The sequence below is a fragment of the Drosophila mauritiana genome, chromosome 3R, assembly GCF_004382145.1.
Source record: "Drosophila mauritiana strain mau12 chromosome 3R, ASM438214v1, whole genome shotgun sequence".
Classification (NCBI taxonomy): domain Eukaryota; kingdom Metazoa; phylum Arthropoda; class Insecta; order Diptera; family Drosophilidae; genus Drosophila; species Drosophila mauritiana.
The window spans coordinates 19,863,519-19,881,472 of NC_046670.1; the positions used below are offsets into that span (position 1 = coordinate 19,863,519).

The 17,954-nt window shown below is 46.1% G+C and overlaps 2 protein-coding genes across 2 annotated transcripts in view; both read left to right on the forward strand.

Annotated features, from left to right (window-relative positions):
• The window catches only part of LOC117144462 (protein CEPU-1), a 61,849-nt gene that overhangs the window by 10,667 nt on the left and 33,228 nt on the right, over window positions 1-17,954 (forward strand). The window contains exon 2 of the mRNA XM_033309622.1: window positions 4,910-5,587. Coding sequence (XP_033165513.1) covers window positions 5,359-5,587 — 229 coding nt within the window. The 5' untranslated portion in view covers window positions 4,910-5,358. The remainder of the gene's footprint in view (window positions 1-4,909; window positions 5,588-17,954) is intronic.
• On the forward strand, window positions 13,208-14,344 carry LOC117144463 (elongation of very long chain fatty acids protein F). The gene is made up of 2 exons (XM_033309625.1): window positions 13,208-13,679; window positions 13,740-14,344. The coding sequence occupies exons 1-2, from the start codon at window positions 13,281-13,283 to the stop codon at window positions 14,169-14,171; spliced, it is 831 nt and encodes a 276-aa protein (XP_033165516.1). The 5' UTR covers window positions 13,208-13,280; the 3' UTR covers window positions 14,172-14,344.

A 17,954-nucleotide genomic window follows, 5' to 3' on the forward strand; every position in this document is an offset into this window, starting at 1 on the left:
TCGAAAAGGTTAACTTCCATTGCATATCGCTGCCGCTTTTGTTCTTTTATTATTATTATGGCTATTATTATTATTATTGTTGCCTTGGTTGTGTTCTAACTGCTGATTGCCATTCAAAATGCGGTTGCGGATTTCATTCGACTCCGCATTGTTAGTGCTCCGAAAATGGCAAAACTGGCTGAACTGGCGCCATTTTGCCGCTCTGCTGTCGATTTTTTGACTCCAAAATAATGGTTTGGCCTGCGGTTTTTTGTGTTGGCAATTTTTCATGCTGTCATTTTATTGATTTGATTTATGGATTTCGTGTGCATCGAATTTGTTACAAATGTCGCCGTGTGCCAGAGGCCAGCCATGTCCGGTTCGAACAATGCGTCCCGAGGAATTTGCATTTAAACGGCTTCGGAGCCCTACCATTAAATGCCATTTCAAAGGATTATTTTTGCTTAATTCAATTGCGTACACAGGATGTTTCCATGCCGGGCATTTTACCCTTTAAACGGTGCAACAGCCACTGGATTAGATACACGATGCGATGGTGGGGCACGCAGATGCCCAAGCCGTAGGCCTTGTTGCCACAGAGTTCTTCCATGCAAATATTTTCCATCGGGAGCGACGACGACGACACAAGTGCTTCGGAAAATTTGCAGCACGGATGGTGGGGCAGAAAGAAAAAATGTTGACGGCACAAAATAGCAGCACAAGCAGAAATTGCATCCCCGGGCACTGCAAGGGATAATCCATTTCGGCATAATAAATAAAGCAGTAATTGCCAAGTGAATACAGCGGCAGTCAGGATCTATGAACTCCAGCTGAAAAGCCCATGCCAAGCCATGTCCTATCCCCACTTCCATCCCCATTGGATCCCATGTGTGTGTGTGTGTTCGTCCTGTTCTGTGGCAGCCTGCATAATAGACGAATTATGTTTGCCTCAGCAAAAATGCGAAGTATCAAGGGCCCGGCCCAGGAGCTAGGAGATGCCTCCTTTTGCCGGCTGGCTGCATATTAAAGCAGCCGTCAAATGCCTTAATATATGCGGAGATTACTTTCATATTTCATGTACGGGCATTCATGGTGCTACCTCCGCTGTCCAGTGAGCCCAGAATTTAATTTGCACTGCTTGCGCAGAGATAACGTCGAATTTAAAGCCCCTACAGTTGTGGTCACCTGGTTAGCAGCCAGCTAACACATGTTGTAAACATGGTAGTGCCATAAATGGGTTAGAAACATCACGAAATTTATAAAATAAAATGTGATTATGTGCCCCCCAATTTGGTGGAGAAACCATTTCCCTGACCCCATCTGTGCATGGGAAATTCGCATGCGAGTCGAGTACTGGATGGGTGCTTGACTTTTGCTTGTGGAAAATGTCTGTCAACTTTGTAGACCCGCGCACACGTGAACTGAGGGGCCGTCAAGTGAGTGAGTTTCCACCGCTTTTCCGAGCGTAAGATTCCCGGCTTGTGTGTGTATGAGTGTGTGTTGCAGATAACCTTTTGAACCTTTGACAAACTGCTGCAGTGAACTTTTGCCATTCGTTTGGAAAATTTTAATAATCTTTTATCGAGCAGGCTGGATCTACATCTTCTTCTCTACTACTTCTAGTCTCCTGTCGTTCGTCTTCTCTATGTAGACATTTTTTCTCCTTTTTTTCATTAAAACTTGTCAACTGCATATTAGGTTGGGGATCTGAATATCCGTGCGTGAGGGGCTATGGCTACCATCTACCATCTTGCCACATTGTTGCCGTGTCAATCCGGCGGAGTTTGTGGCAAGTGTTCGGCTTGAACTTTCTACTCAACGGGCTTTGTGTGTGTGAAGAGCTTTGGGGCTATACCCACTTTTTTTCTTTTTTTGCTCCAATACCAACCGCCTTTGTGCTCCAAGTTGGCAACTTTGTGGCCCGCCTTGTTAATCATTCCGTTGACAATGTGGCGCCCATGGTCGCTGTCAGCTTCATTCTCGCAGAATTGCAAATAATTCACTGCCACAGGCCGCTGGATGAAAATTCCCAGGGAAAAGGGTTGCCGCATGTGCGTTTCTATTAGATATTTTAGCCATATTCCCCCTTTGATTACACGCCTCGCAGGCTGCTGCAATATGGAAAGAGTTTTGCCGGCTTTGTTTTCTGCCAAGCTTACTGACTCTTCCAACTGACTAATTATACCCTGCATATCTACTTGTAGATGGGGAGTATTTATGTTATAAAGCAGCATGCTTACACTTCTAAGATACATCTATAGATATTCTTTTTAAAGCAACAAAAATGGCATTTCCTTGAGGACAGCGACTTTTAATCGCAGTATAACTTTGATTAAACAGATACCAGATGCCAGGTAACTCGATGTCGATGCCCAAGAACTTATCCCGGGCAAACTTGTTTTAATGATGCACTCGTCGCTGGTTGCCAAGCGCAACTTGCAAAGAATGAGAAACTTAGCAGGAGGGTGAAATTGCAGATTTATAAATAAGCCAAAGCTCAAATCGAATCTGCAGTTGCAAGCTGGTTGGCGCTCGTTGGTGTTTTTGCCGCTTGTGCTGTCTTGTTGCCCTCTTGTGCCACTTGTTTGCCATTTGTTCGTTTAGTTTACAATGCAATTAACCCATTTTAAAGTTCCGCCAGTCAACCACAGGGTGGAATGAGAGGGATGGCCGGAGAATGGCGGTGGCTAAAACCCCCGGCTGACAAAAGACGCAGCTATTTCTTTGCCCTCGGATTCAGTTCCTCCAGCGGCCACCCCTTTTTGTGCCGCCCGTCAAGCGAAAATCAGTTTCACAGCAAACCAGCAAAAACTAATTACGACTTGCTCTGGCAAACTTGCAGCTGGAAATTGTACCGCAAAGTGCAATTTAGACGAAAGTCGACTCAAGTTGCCTTGCGACAGCGAAACAGAGCGCGTAAAAATTAAAAACAGTCGGCGTTCGGACGTGGCAATGTTGTTTTTAAATAATTAAATCCGCTTTATTAGAATATTAAACTTTTATGGTCATGGCTCTGGTTTTGGCTAACAGGCGACCGCAGTCACCGCAGCGGCAAAAGGCTCGACAAGAGCCCGATAAAAACATTGTTAAAACATTTAGCCAGAGCTCTCTGACCAACCGAAACACGGAGATCAAATTGCAGGACTTCAGAAATTTGTAGCCTGTGTAGTATCCTGCGATGCTGGGATGGCTGCCTCATAAATAAAGGCAGCGGTGCACAGCATGTGGCACACATATAAAAATCTGTAGGCCAAAGACCCATAAAACCGATAACCTTGGTCCTCCACCAACAGTGGATGACAACAGGAGATGCACAGGGAAAAAAGGATGCTACACTAATAGGCTCAATAGCAATTTCACTAAACTTTCCAGGATAATAATCTAGTAAATCTGAAAACAGACTTAAATACTAATCTACTTACTGTCATAACTTATTGATCTAAATGTCCTTCAGTCGCTCTTAAAAACTTGTTATGGATGTAACTGGTTGAAGTCCCTGGTTTTTTTAAAAGTGCCCATGTCCTCCGGTTAATGCTCCTCCATTGGTGGCGATGACAACGGCGGCGACCTGGGCTCGTCCTGGCGCGTCTTTTGTTGCCGTTTTATGCGCCGTCCTGTTTATTTACGGCTATTTACCGCCTACATGATAAAAGCCTTTTGCTGGCATCATCGCGCATAAAAGCCGGAGCCATCCCGGCTATCCTACGCGAGGAATCTCCAACGCCGCCTCCGCATCCCGGCGAGCGAGGTAACTTTTTGAGTAATTATATGCCCGGCGCAGATTTGTAGCTCCGCCACCTACGCGACCTACTTAGAGCCTTGGTCCGGGATAGATACAAATATTTTATTGCTCCTCCAGGACATGAGCGGCACATAAGCGCGCCACGTAGCGTATACTTGATATCTGGCGCCACTGGATGCCCAGGGTAATAATGAAAGCGATAGATAATTATGGGATTGGGCACGACTGTGCCCGGCTGGCTTGTGACTTTTAATGGACTTTTCAGGCCCCGTATCCAAGGTGAGAGCGAAAGTGAGTCGCCGCCATCGGCTGCATGGGGTTAATCTAAATTTATAACTTCATTTTTTCACCCAGCCGTCGCGACCCATTCCACTGACCACGACATCCTGCTGCCGGGCCGCAGTTTGTTTTTATGGGTTTTTCGAGCACATTTCCGCTTCTTTGCTGCTCGGCGGTTTTTTTTTCGTAGTTTGCCCTGCACGGAAGCGATAATGAAATAATTTGAACTTTTCAGTTTGCTGATTTTTCTTCGGCTTACCCGAGCTCATGTGGCCAGGATAACGCAGCAAACTCATGAAATTATGCAAAACTTTGTCATTAAATATGGCACAAGGGGGTGGGGTGGTGGCACGATGGTGTGGGCTTGCACCGCCCTAGGAACAATTTGTTATTTGGCTTTGGACTTTGCTCTTGAAGTGTTGTTTACCCGGCCATTCACCATTCACCCTCCTTTGTCCAAAAATTTCCATGTGTGTGTGGGCGAAGGATCAACGCTGAGGGAAAAGGTTAAAAAACGGAACTTTTATAATTTAACTTGTGTGCTAATTGCACTTTGTGGGGTAATTTTGCGTGTCAGTGAAGTTTCGCAGACGCATTTCGGTGCATGTGTGTGGGTTTATGGAGCGCATGTGAGTGCCACACGCACACGCACACACACACGCATTGAGATATCCTGTGCTTTAATGTGCGCTTTGAGCACCAAAAGCATTCCTGAGCACTGCACTTGAGAGTTTTGTGGCCCAAAGTGGGAATGGAGTTTAGCTTAAAGATCGCATAAAGCCAAGTGGAGTTTGCATTTTTTGCTTTTTTGGGGGTTTGGCAGCGAAGGAAAAACTTTCACCTCTGCGTGTGCCATGTTGCAACCGAAAAATAATAATAATTTATTTGTTTTCCACATTTCCGTTGCAGATATTCGGCAAAAATAAATTTGCACTTGGACAAGCGGCAGACAAACAATGATAATTAGTTTGTTCGGTCCGGCAACAAATAGCTGTGCAATAGAAATTAATTAGAAAATATTTCGCGTTACACAGCCGCAATTTGTCAAGGGAAAGCGCACAAAAGTGCGCTACACATTTGGTGCTTGCGGTCCTTCGCTCGATTTCTAATTAGAGAGCTCGAAAATAAACTGGAAAACTGGAAATTAAACAAAGCGGCAAAGCGACTATGCAAAGTATGTTGGCGCTTAACCAAATGAAAACTTAAACGGCAAAAGTAAAACAAAAAAACAAACAAAAAACGGAACAGCACTTTGCAACAGCTCTACAGCTCCAGTAAATTTAATAACAAAGCCGGCGAAAATAGAGGAGAACTCCGGAACCTAGAAACTCCACATCATACGCGCCGAGCGCGGAACAATGAAAATAATTTCGCGCAGCATACGTACAGGCGCCTTGGCCCCGCCCACCACTGCCCACGCCCACGCCAACGCCAACGCCAGCGGGCTCAGGAAAAGCAGCCAGCGACGCAACCGCGCTCCGCTCCAAATGAATTGCCCCATTCTGATTGTAATTAGCCTCGGATGGCTGCTGCACGCGCACGCCGGAAGCGGCGGGTTCGCCGTCGAGGCCGCCATTTCAAATCGAGGTAAGTGATTCGGATACGCAGTCCCTCCCTCCTCCACCTAGTTGTGATCTATACCTCACATATATATGGAGTACGCTCCCCTGGTTCGAGTCACATCTGAACAATGGCGCCGTGGAATGGAAAAGCTGAGCGCAGCTTTTTCTAGTGCACTGAGAGAAATGTGAAAGTTAGATCTGCAATGCTGCATTAGTAGTACTTTTAAAATCCCTCCTTATAAACTAAGCATTGCTACCTCTTTACTTCGATTTACTTCCATTAAAATTGAAAAACAAACCAGGAGTTGTCTCATTTTTGTCCAAGTCCCAAGCAACTTGTTTATATTTTGCCGTGCAGCTATTTCTGCATCGCTTCGCAGTCATCGCATTTTATTTCGCACAGCACTCAACGCAAGTTGCATTTATGTTTTTACATAATAGAGAGTGCGATGCGGGGGCAATAAGCGCGTGGGGCCAAAAGCGCTGGCGGGCATAGAAAAAAATAATGTAAAAATATAATAAAATACGAGAGCTGGCCCGCAGTGCTCTCTCGTAATCCCTTTTTGCTATTTTAATGCCAATGTAACGCTGCATAAATCCAGGCGCCGAGGTCCTCGAGCACGTTGTGGTGTTTAATGCCGAAGCCGCTGGCGAGGAGCGCGAAAGGACCAGAGTAGAAGCTTACCGCGAGATAGAGAATGTCGGCATACCGAGGTCATTTGCGGAGCGGTCAGCTGAGCCACCCACTAAGCCCCAAAACCCCAGCCACAATTAATAACTCGTTATGACGTCGGAAACTTAAGCAGTTGCCTCTCTTTCTCCGAATTTAAGCGCCAAACTTTCAAGTGCAAAGTTATTCAAAAACAAAAGCAAAAAAAAATAAGGAGGTAAAGTGGGTGAAACCGACGAAAATTCTGCACAAATAGTTGGCTTTTCTCGGCACAAGATTATCTGGGTCTGCATAGTCCATTGTCTGGCACTTTGCTTTTCTTCTATTAGGCCATGGAAAACATCATATAAATTGAAAACTCAGGTGCGCCGCCAGCCAACTTTAAGGCTAAGCGAAAATGGCGAACACGGGGCGTATACGCAACGCAGCTCGGCTCAACGAATGAACAAACAAGCGGGCTCGCCCATAAAAACAAATTCGCCATCCAGGGCTATATTTTCCTTTTGGTAACTTTTGCCAACCAATCGATAAATTTAAGAGCACAACATTTGTCTCCATTATCGCAAAAATCCGAAGGCAAACACTGTGCAAAAAATGCGGCGGCAGAGGGTCGCAAAAAAAAATGAGGGAAAATCAACGGAAAACGAAAAACTGCGGAGCACCATAAAAAAACCATCGATGCGTGGCACTGCTTTCGGACTTTTCCAAGGTGGGCGGGGCTTAGAGCGGGCCGGGTGTTTTGTCCAGAGATGTTGAGCCACCCAAGGCCACCCACAGAGCCACAAAAGGGCGGGCACAATAAAACAGAACAAACCAAAGACAGACCTGTTCTTATCCCAGCTACATCGGCCATATAGAGTGGAAAAAGGGGCTCAGGCCGTAAAGCTATATCAAAGGTGAGAATGTGCTTTTGTCACTGATCATAAATTTCCTCGTGCGCCAGTTACCTTTGGCGTTAGCCCGTCCTTTATGTATGTGTTTGTACAGGCGCAGAAATATGAGTTCAATCTGCAATAATAGTGTGTAATAAATGTAAGGAATGCAAGGGAAGTTAAACCAAGACAAAAGTTAATAAATACCAAGCATTTCACAGAGAAATCATATTTTACATAGTTCATTTTTGGCTAAACTCATAATTAAAACCAGAATTAAATAACTAAAATCACATGCCAATCGAATGGAATGTAATTAATTTAAAATTTTTCATATAGGAGTTAGTCTGCTTGAATTTCCCAATTGACCACCCCCGCTTTTTCCCGCCGTGTATTCAATGCAAAGAAAGAGGCAATAAAACGTTACAATTGACACTGGAACGCTGTGAAAAGGGAGCCGAGCTGGCAAAGGAAAAGCGAAAGGAAAATGCGATGCTGCTGGCTCCGATAGCAGCAAATTGGTGGGACATTGGGGCGGGGTGGTGGGCTGGGTGCGAAGGTTGCATCGCCTTGACAAATGTTTATTGAGTAACACGAGCCATAAACTGCAAGCGAAAAGCGATCCACCTCCGTCCGCCGGACAAACTTTCAGCTCTGACCCATTTTCATGAGCCATGGGCCATCCAGACCCCCATTTTCTGGCATCAGTTGCCTGTTTGAGAATCTGGTGCACGTGATGCACTTGAAGGATGCGCACTGGCTCTCATCTAGCTACCATTTTATAAACTGACAACAATTTTTCATAAGACTGCAGGAGCGAAAGAAGCGGCACGAGCGGCAGATGAGCATCATCAGCAGACAGCAGCAGGAGCAGCAGCAAACACAAACAACAGCTGTTTTCCGCCTCGAGAGCTTTTCCACCGCCCACCACCCACTGGCACTCCTACTAACGTTGCATTTTTGCATATCTTGCTGTTTTGTTTGGCATTTTTAGTGATTTCACTTAAATTTTCATAACAAAATATGCACAGTGCGTGCTTGCAGCTCACTTTTGGCTCAACACAGCAGCTTTGTTTGGCGGGTGGTGAATGGAGGGGATGAGGCAGGGGCAAGGACGCGGGGCGGTGAAATGCTGGCAACATGTTCTAGCTGTCATATATTTTTTCAACAGATTTTTCGTACCCGCTCCCTTTGCAGATTTCCTCTCAGCGGCTAAAACCGCATTTTGTATGTTTTTGCAGATGCTTTTGGGAAATTGTTCATAGGGTTAGTTTTTCCCGCCCGCCAATTCGCTGGCTCCTCGCCGCAGACTCTGAGCCATGTTAGCTCAACGGTGGGTCGAAGCTGGGAGGGATCAGGCTCGGGGCTGGCAAACGGCCTGACATGGAGTACGTGTTTGTATGCAGTCCTCGCCTCCATTTACTGATCCAGCACTCAGCGAAAAACCGCACTTATAAGTGGAAAGTTAAGTTCCCAGTTAATATTTTCTTTTCAAGGTAAAATGCAAAATATTATAAATAATATTCCTTGATATGAAATCCAAATTAATCCAATAGTTTGCCTCATATATCAAGCCAGCTATTTTCTCAGTGGATCGTTGCTACTGCTCCATCGCTCCGACTATAGTATTATATTTGTGAATCCCTTTGGGTATGTTGCCAGCAATAAATTTCCATCAGACGCCGTAGTCGCTGTCGTTTGTGCCAGGCGTCCAGGATTTTTCCAGCCTCTCGCCGACCGCGCCTCCATTTCCATTAACTCGCAGTGGTGCCTTTGCCCACCCATCGCCTCCATCCCAACCGGGCCAGCCAGAGCCATCTAGACCCATCCCTTTGGTTACTGGTTACTGGGGAAACAAATCTCTGGCTCAGCTGGCGCATTTGTTGGTTTGTGTTGCGGTTTTTCCGAATTCGTTGTGATTGTTTGTCATATTTCCGTGCATACAATTCATTTTCTATTGCCCAGAAATCGACTCAACTCCGTCGGACTTGTCTCGGCCAGCCGGTTGGACCCCGTGGTGTAGGGCTCAATTACGTGACCAGGACGACCCGTGGCAGCTCTTCTCTCTTCTCGCCGGCTTGACAATATTCCAGCTAGGCCCAGATGTATATCCTGCTGAATATATGTACCCTGTCATGTTTCCGCCGCCAGCTCCACTGAAACGGCGTATCAATGAAATATGTTCGGATGGGTCGAGCAGGCGAAAAAAGTACTGAACGATTCCCCTGGAGAGACTTGGAGAGGGCGCATAACTTAAAACAAATACGAAACTGCAAAATATACGAGCGGGCAAATGGAAATTGAAAATATCCTATTACCAGGGGATTGACGCCGACAGCGCCACACCGACGACTGTAATTGAAGGCTTCACTTAGCGGGGATTTGGCGGGATCATATACATACATAGGAGCTCCCCTATGCAGATTTCCATCCGTACGTCTAACCCATATAAATTCGTATATTAGCATACACAGCAGACACATTTGCACGCCGCGTCCCCTGGGCGATTGCCATGCGATAATTATGGCAGGCGAATCCCGAAAAGGACGCAGCGAGAAATCCCCAAGAAATTTATTAATTAGCACTGGAGCTGAAGAACCGGGGAGTCCATGTTCTGTGGCCCAAGCTCCCTCCGTTTATTTTACCAATTAAAGCCAATTCTGCCATATTCCTTCAGATGGGCGGTCGCATTCAAATGTGTTTTCCGTCCTCCGGCGGGGATACATGCTGGTTCTTGGCTTTGAATAGGAAGTTGGGGAGCCCGCCCAGGAGCTGGTTGGGTAGTCGTTGGATCGTTGGATCGGAATGGGTCTGTAGCATCCACTAATCGCATTATTAACGCGCCGTTAACATTTTGCGACATTGACTTGAACTTTGGAAGTGACTTTCATGGCTAAAACATGGGGCAAATGTGGCAAAGAGTGGAGTGGCATGCAGTGGAGTGGCGCGCGATGTGGATTTGCTTGGCATTCAAAATATGCTTACAAGACATGGCCAGGGCCAGCATTTATATAATACCCTTGAAGTTTTCGGCATTTGCCAAATTCCGCTTGAACGAGCCGCTGCCAAAATAAGAAAGCAAGGCGAAATGGGGAGCATTCTGCCATGGCAATAACAGCTCCCACGGCAGAGTCGAGTGTCTTCGGACCGGCCATAATCATAATAATTAATACCCATTTACCCACTTTTGCCGAGCTGAAAATCAAGCCATTATCGCCCCCATTCACTTGCCGGGGTGATAATTATAGACGCCCGTGCACAGATTGTCGGCTGTCCCGAAAATTATGCACTATTTACTAATGACAGTTCTCGGAGGTGCAATGTTTTGGCCGGTTGGGCGTACAATAAGTGCACATAAACTTTTATTGCTATTCCCGCGCGGAGTGCAGAGCGTGCCAAACAGGTGAGCCTGTGCCAGGTGCACCGAAAAAAATGTATATACCCACGTAAACCTCAATTCCTTTGTAGGTATTTGATATCATTAAAGCGAGCTTAATGGCGAGATTCTTTTTAAACCTACGTTAGAATATTCATTTACTTTACAATCATTTTTTGTCGTTGAATACCTTTAAAGGAATGAATTAAATATGTTATGCCTTTATTTTGCATTTCAAAAAATAGATAGGTATTTTTTGAGTTTTTTTTTTCTCAAGTACTTTTTCACTAGATTGATATCGACGAAAATTGATACAATTTTTTTTCGCAGTGCGAGTGCGTGCCAAGCAACAATGCCATTGACACACTGCAGGCCAGCAACTGGCGGAAAAAATCGTAGAAAAGCGTAGAGCAGTTTCCCATCCAATGAAAAGCTCTATATATTTTTCAACGCTTTTAAATAAAATTCCCGAGGAAGTTGGTTGGAAAAAAATATCTGGCCAAATGACTGTAATTTGCATTGGCAACTCACACAAAGAGACGCCGCGCAGTTTAACACCTGCATGAGTGTTGGTCGGCTTGTGTTTGTGTTGGGCCTTTCAATTTAAATACAAACACCCGCTCACACACACACTCGCATTAACAGTCGTCGAGTGTGTTTGCACGGACTGTTTGCGGCACGTCACAAAAGTTTCCTGTTGAATTTCCCTTCATTTCCTGGCCAAAGAGATTATTATTTTCATTTCATGCCACGGCCAGCGACGACGGCGCACAATATACTATGTTTTAAGCAGAGACATAAGGGGCGTGGCCAGGACTCATTTTCATATTTATGCTGTCGCCCCAAAAACTGTTTACTTACTCGCCTTCATTAACGCTTCATTCGCGGCGGACTTTTAATTTTCAGGGCGACCTGTTAAGGCCAGGGTTTTTCCTTTTCCTTTGGCCGGGGCATCGCAAAAGAGCCTTATAGCCGTGAATCCGCACATGCCCGTATATACGGATATACGGATATCCGCACATCCGCACATTCTACGTCTTGGTCCTTCGAGCCGTATATTTGCATACTTCCGGTGCGCGCAAAATGATTATCATTATTATTTCTGTTGTTTGCTGTTGTCGTTACCGCGGCCATTACCGTTATTGCAGCGGCTCCTCGCTCCTGAAGTCCTAGCGTCCTGTCGTCCTGTAGCTCCGAAAATGGCCGTCAATCGGAGGGGAACGTGCGACGGTTATGGCTTATTTGTGCAAATGAGCTGACGTCCATTACATTGTCCGTGGGGAGGTGAAATGCAAATGATTGTTTTGGAGCTGGCTGGCTCAATGTCTGCCGCACAACAAGGTCACCGCAGGTGCCCCAAGGACACTCTTACTCACATGTGAGTGTGTGTGAGTGCTGTACACATATCGCATCACTTGCGGCTTAAGGACACGCGAGTGAAAGTAAGTGAAATGGCCTCGCCCAACATAGTTCACCTGGCCTTGTTTAATGGCCAATAAGGTAAACTTTTCGTACAGATCCTTGATTGATTCTGCTCTATAAATTGGCACATTTACTTATCGAAATAAACTGAAGCCCCTTAACTGCAAACTTTCGACCACAAAATGCTAGCCAAGTTTGCACGTTGCGCAAACAAATTGCACCTGCTTCAGGTTGATTGGCCACCTGCAGCCCACCTCCTTTGCTCCTTTGCATGGCCCTCGGTTTGCGCTTCAAGCCAGGTCGTAAAACACTTTTGCCTATTTCGCTGAGTTGGCTCGACTGCGATCTCCAGCTCCTCCTCCAGTTCATCCAGCTCCTGCAGCTCCCGCTGCTCCTGCTGTTGTTTTTAAGAGCCATTTGTCCGATGCCCGCGGCTATTTACAGCCATTGTACAGACTTGGCGAATTTATCAAGCATGGCGGAGTCGCTCAGTGGGTCACTGGATGGTGGATGTTGGTGGACTGGATTCGGGATGCCGGATACTAGATGCTGCAGCTGACGTTACCGCCCCTTTTCCGCTTTTCCTTCGCTTCGCTTTTGGCTTAATTTCAAAACAGTTGCGCTTATATTGGCAGTTATGCTGCAAATTTATTGGCATGCTTTGTAAACTGGGTTAGTTGCATATATCTCGCAGCCGCAAGCTGCGAGCCAAACGATTAACGTTGAGTAACCCAAATTGATGTCACCACCCATCGACCGCAGCTAACAGCCCACCACCCACCATCCACCATCACCCACATTTGCCCGCTGGAGCATCATTTTTACCCACTCAGCAAAGTTTCCGTAGCGGCTGGTTATAGCCCATAAATTCTCATACATTGTCAAGTAATAGCTAAACCCTGTTTACCCCCTGACAGGCACAAGTTCATAGAGATAAAGAAAAAATGTTGCACAATTTAGCCACAACTTAGAAAAGAGATTTAAAAAAGAGATAACCAATTTCTTTCCATGGTGAGATAGCCTAGGTCTTTTAAAAAAATGTTGACACTGGAAGAGATGATCTGCAGTTGATCTTGAAAGTATGGGTTTATGCCCCATTTTCCTTCAGTGTCTTTTGAGCGTAAAACCTAAGCAGTTCCAAGTTTATAACCCATCGACAAAGAACGAGAATCTCTCTGGCAGTGCAACGCCTGACTCGGGTTAATCCGGTGTGCGTGGTGCTTCTCATTTAACGGTCATTAACATAGCCAGCCGGAATGCCCGGCTGGTCCGTGGTTTTGAGCAGTTCCGTTCAGAAGACTGAAGACCCTCGTGTCTCGTGGACTGCAAATCGCTATCCGGCAGTTCGGCAGGGAGTATTATTGAATCGAGATTCAGGATGCGGCACAACATGGTGGCCTACCTGTACTGCCTGGTCAGGGATCTGTACGCCGAGCACGGAGATCCCCGAGTGGCGCACTTGCCCCTGCTGGGCAATCTGTGGATCGTGCTGGCCATTGTGGCGCTGTATGTGGCCTTTGTGCTCCACTACGGACCGCGTTGGATGGAGCACCGTGCTCCCTTCGAGCTGAAACGGGTGATGCAGGTGTACAATGTGGTGCAGGTGCTGGCCAATGCCACGATATTCGTCATTGGCCTGAGCAACACGTACCTTCAGCCGGGATACAGTTGGACCTGCCAGCCAGTGGATCACAAGGACAGATCGCCGGCTATGATGAAGACATTGTACGCATCGTATGCGTACTATATGCTCAAGTATCTGGATCTGCTCGACACGGTTAGTTGGGGGCTATATACCTATATAGAGTTCTATACCAATATACAAATGCATTCCCAGGTATTCATAGTGCTGCGCAAGAAGAACTCGCAGGTGAGCTTCCTGCACGTGTACCACCATGGCGGCATGGTCTTCGGCGTGTCCATCTTCATGACCTTCCTGGGCGGATCGCACTGCACCATGCTGGGGGTAATCAATCTCCTGGTGCACACGGTGATGTATGCCTACTACTATGCCGCCTCATTAGGCGCGGTGAAGAATCTTTTGTGGTGGAAGCAGCGGATTACACAGCTGCAGCTGATGCAGTTTGGCTACCTCACCTTTCATTTCCTGATGGTTATTGTCCGGAATCCGTGCCAGTTTCCCGTGTTCATCGCCTTCATCGGCTTCATCCAGAACATCTTTATGTTCTCCATGTTCTTCGACTTCTACTACAAGACCTACATACGCAAACAGCGCAAATCGGCGGAGCCCAAGCTGAAAGCCAGCTGAGCTGTACTGCCGTTGAAAATGAGGTTCAAGTTCGCGCCGCGTCATTTCCATATTAAATTGTGTAATAAGCTGGTCGGTCGCTTATGCAAATGGGCACCGATCGAACCCAAAATGCCTGGTATAAATAAACATTTCGGATTGTTTCCCAACCCCTCCGTTTCATCGCCACAAAATACATATCGCTCAATTGTTTTGCTTTGGTAATCAATTTCAATTTGCCAGCGGCTAAATTCGGAGGCTCCTTAAACTTTTCTCGAAAACTTCCTAACCGCCTGGGAAAATCGAAGTGGAGCACGAAGAGCCGCAGCGGCGACAAGTTATGAAGTAAGTTAGCCGGGCATATCTTTTATTAAAGGGTTAAATGAAATATCGATGAAGTCGGCACCAGTTATGGCCGCCACGTGTTCCCGACCCACATTTCTCTATATGTTCCGGCCATGTGTCGCATGGGCCCCTGGGCCACCTTTTAACTTTCTGGCCAGCGTTGTTTTTTCTGGCCCTCTTTTCAAAGCCAAAGAGTGGAAAAACCAGCCAGCACACCCACAGTGTTACCCCATGTTGAACACATTTGCCTAGAAGGCTGCCTCATGTACGGCTTATTCATATTTTTTCCCCACTTATTTTTTGTTTTTGCCATGGCATTTTTTCTTTGCCAGAAGTTTTACATCTGCTTTCGCCCCCCTAAAACCCCAAAAAAAAAATGGAAAACCAAGGGGCGAAATGAGGGAAACCGCTTTAAAAATGCTTGTAAGCAGGCAGCAAGTGGAAAGCCGCAGGGCAGCGTTTGTGCCTCGTTTAGGCCCGCCCGCACAATATTTTTTCAGTTATGTAAATTTTTGGCCCAGTCCGGTGATGACGTCTCTCAGGCGGCGGCATCATCAAACTTTGCTGCTCACTCGGCCGAGAGCCTTCGATGGCAAATTAAAAGCCAACAGTCCGAAGGTCGCCTTACTTTTGCGGCTGGCGCAAATGGAGCTTATTAAGTGGAAACAGCAGATCATTGCCAGTCGTTTGTCAGGCTCATATTTGTGGCTGACCAGGGGAATCTCTGAATAGCCCCAACTCCGGATCACATAATGCCAAAAGCCTGTGCAAGGGTGCACTCAAAAAAATGAGATTACAACAAAATCTTTACATTACCAATAAAGAATACTTAAACCATAATAGATGTTCATGAACGCAAACTTTCTTTCTTGTAAACTTACAAAGCTTAAACACCTCGCCTAAAAATGTATCTGTTATGATATTATAGAATCCAAGATTCCGCAGTCCCAGATACTTTTCCCCAAACTAAATGGAACTGCCTTCTTTTTTTAGAGTGTGTCTGTTGTTGTTGTGCGTTTGGGAGCCACATTAAAACTTTTCTAATAACGAACTTCTGCGACTGAAGCCGAGCGTAAACATTCGAGACGGAAGCTGGTCGGCGGATGTTGTGTATGTTCTGCTCGGAACTTATGTCCGGGTTCGGATTCATGTATGCATGGTATACAATGTAGCAACCCGAATCGTCATCATTAACATCAGTACGACGAGCAGCATCAGCGATCATTGCCAAAAAGGGTTCAATGACCGCGCCGCACTTCCTGCAAGGATATCAATTGGGCCAAAAAGATTGCTGGCCAAGCATGGCGTACATGGCATACATGGCGTATGCTCGATATCTGCCCGCCATTTATGACTCGCATGGCATTTAAGTGCTGGCCGTAAAACCGTTATGTAAACTACGAGTGCGAGTGCGATTGCGAATGCGATTCTTTACGGCCACTCGCAGCAATGCTTCTGCAGTGGCCATGGCCATTACTCAGCATAAAACTTGGCCAGGACCAAAGGACGAAACTCCTTTATTGTGGTGTGCCCATGTGTGTGCACTGCACAGAATATCGACTGGGCTGTGACCCACACGCGCCATTCGAGTCCTGCGACAATGTTGTAGCCGAGTGTAAATAATAATAAGCATCGGCACATTCGTTACCATTTACTCATGCTGTACAGTGAGCACCCGCTTGTGCGACACGTGTTCCAATCGATTCCCGGGGTTAAACAACTTCCTATGTGTGTTCTTACACTCACGAGTGAAGGAGCCAGTAACTCGGCCCCCTGGCAATTATCCACAAATGTAGGCTAATCCTGTTTACCTTTTCGAATTATCAAGCGCAAATCAATTTTCTATTGATGTCGGGGCCCTGGAACATTTAGCCCCGGGACCAAAAGCTCTTTATAATCCAATGAAAATGAACCCGAATATTAAGCGACCCAAATCTGGAATCTCTTTCATGTGTGCAGGTAATCAAGCCGGTATAAAAGGCCACATTTTGATGCTCCTTTCACCTGTTGCCGTAATGAAGAAATCTAAATTCTATTACGTTTATGTCCGCATTCGTTCGCAGTTCACTGCTCAATGAAGAGCACTTACATTGACCTTTTCCACCCGCCCAAAATCCCACGTACTTTCCACGCTCCACGCCCCCAGATAAGAGGAGCAACAACAATAACACCGGACCCAGAAATGGGTCACAACATTTTCGGTGAGCTCAACGTATTTGCCTAATGGAGATTAGCCGGCATTTGGCTTTATTTGAATTCTGGTTGGCAATTTATTGCCGATGCTTATCGATCCTTATCGATGTCCCATGTCTATGCTCCTCGGGCAGTTACTTCTTCCTTGGCACTTAAGCACTTTGTAGCACTTTTTATCGCTGTAATTTTTGGTCTAACAAAACAATAAATTCAGTGCTTTGGTCTCGACTGGCAGGTGAATTGCACACTGAAATTTGTAATAAATTTTAGGCCGAGTGGGTGGACCTACTTATCTGGGCGCTGGGCAATTTTGTTAATTTGTAAGTACACGGCGCCGTAATTAAGCGCGATTTGAAATATGTGACAGGCGAACCACGCACCTACACATATGTACATACATATGTGTGACTCTCGAATAAATCAAAGTAATTAACTGCACGAGTGTACATGCAACAGGTCACGGGGTCACTCTCATAGTTAATGTGAAAAGTTATCAATATCTGGGTTAACAGCGGTGTGAGTCAGCACTTGAGAAAACAAATATCCTTTTGGGGTGAAATCACAGTGGTATTAAAGTTATTAAGCATTAAAAGAGGGTAAAATACCAAGGGGTTTATATATCTCAAAGCTTAGCGCTTAGCAAGTGGCAATGGTTTTTTAGGCATAAAAACTTATTGACATTTCTCTGAGTGCAAGTGCCATTCGATTGCGGACCGGAAAGCCTTTTCGTGTTCATCCGTTCAATCAACTCAATTAATATTGATGGAGCGGTAAGCGAAAAACAAAAGAGGTGGAAAATGTGTGGCTGTCGGAGGAGCAAGTGTAAAAATCAATGCCCAGCTGGTCATTAATAATGCACTGGCCACTAATGCACTGCTAATATCTGAGCCATTGGCATTTTCCCCGGCCAGCGGGAAACTTTGTGTGTTTGACTTTGACAAACTTTGTGACGCAACTTGGGCGCACTTGTGTGGCGGCGAGCAACTTATGACTTATCAATGACCGAACTCCAGCCACAGCCAACACAGTTCACTTGATTGAACTTCTCGAGCTGGCCACAGTCCTTACAGTCCTACACTCAGTCGCACGATTCAGGACCAACTTTCCAAAGGCAGGAGCGGTGGAGTGCCTCGGAGGCACTGCCTCCACCTTGGGCTGTCCTTTCCATCGCTCAGTTGCAGCCATAAATCAATACATTTCGATTCCTCTCAGCCGGATGCATTCGACTCGAACTCAAGTCGAGTGCTCCTGCAGAGTAAATAACCG

Bases quoted from the DNA above. Each gene is read 5' to 3' on its own strand.
- LOC117144463 (XM_033309625.1), top strand. From the start codon at position 13,281: ATGCGGCACAACATGGTGGCCTACCTGTACTGCCTGGTCAGGGATCTG. The intron at 13,680-13,739 runs GTTAGTTGGGGG...ATGCATTCCCAG, and splicing joins ATCTGGATCTGCTCGACACG to GTATTCATAGTGCTGCGCAA.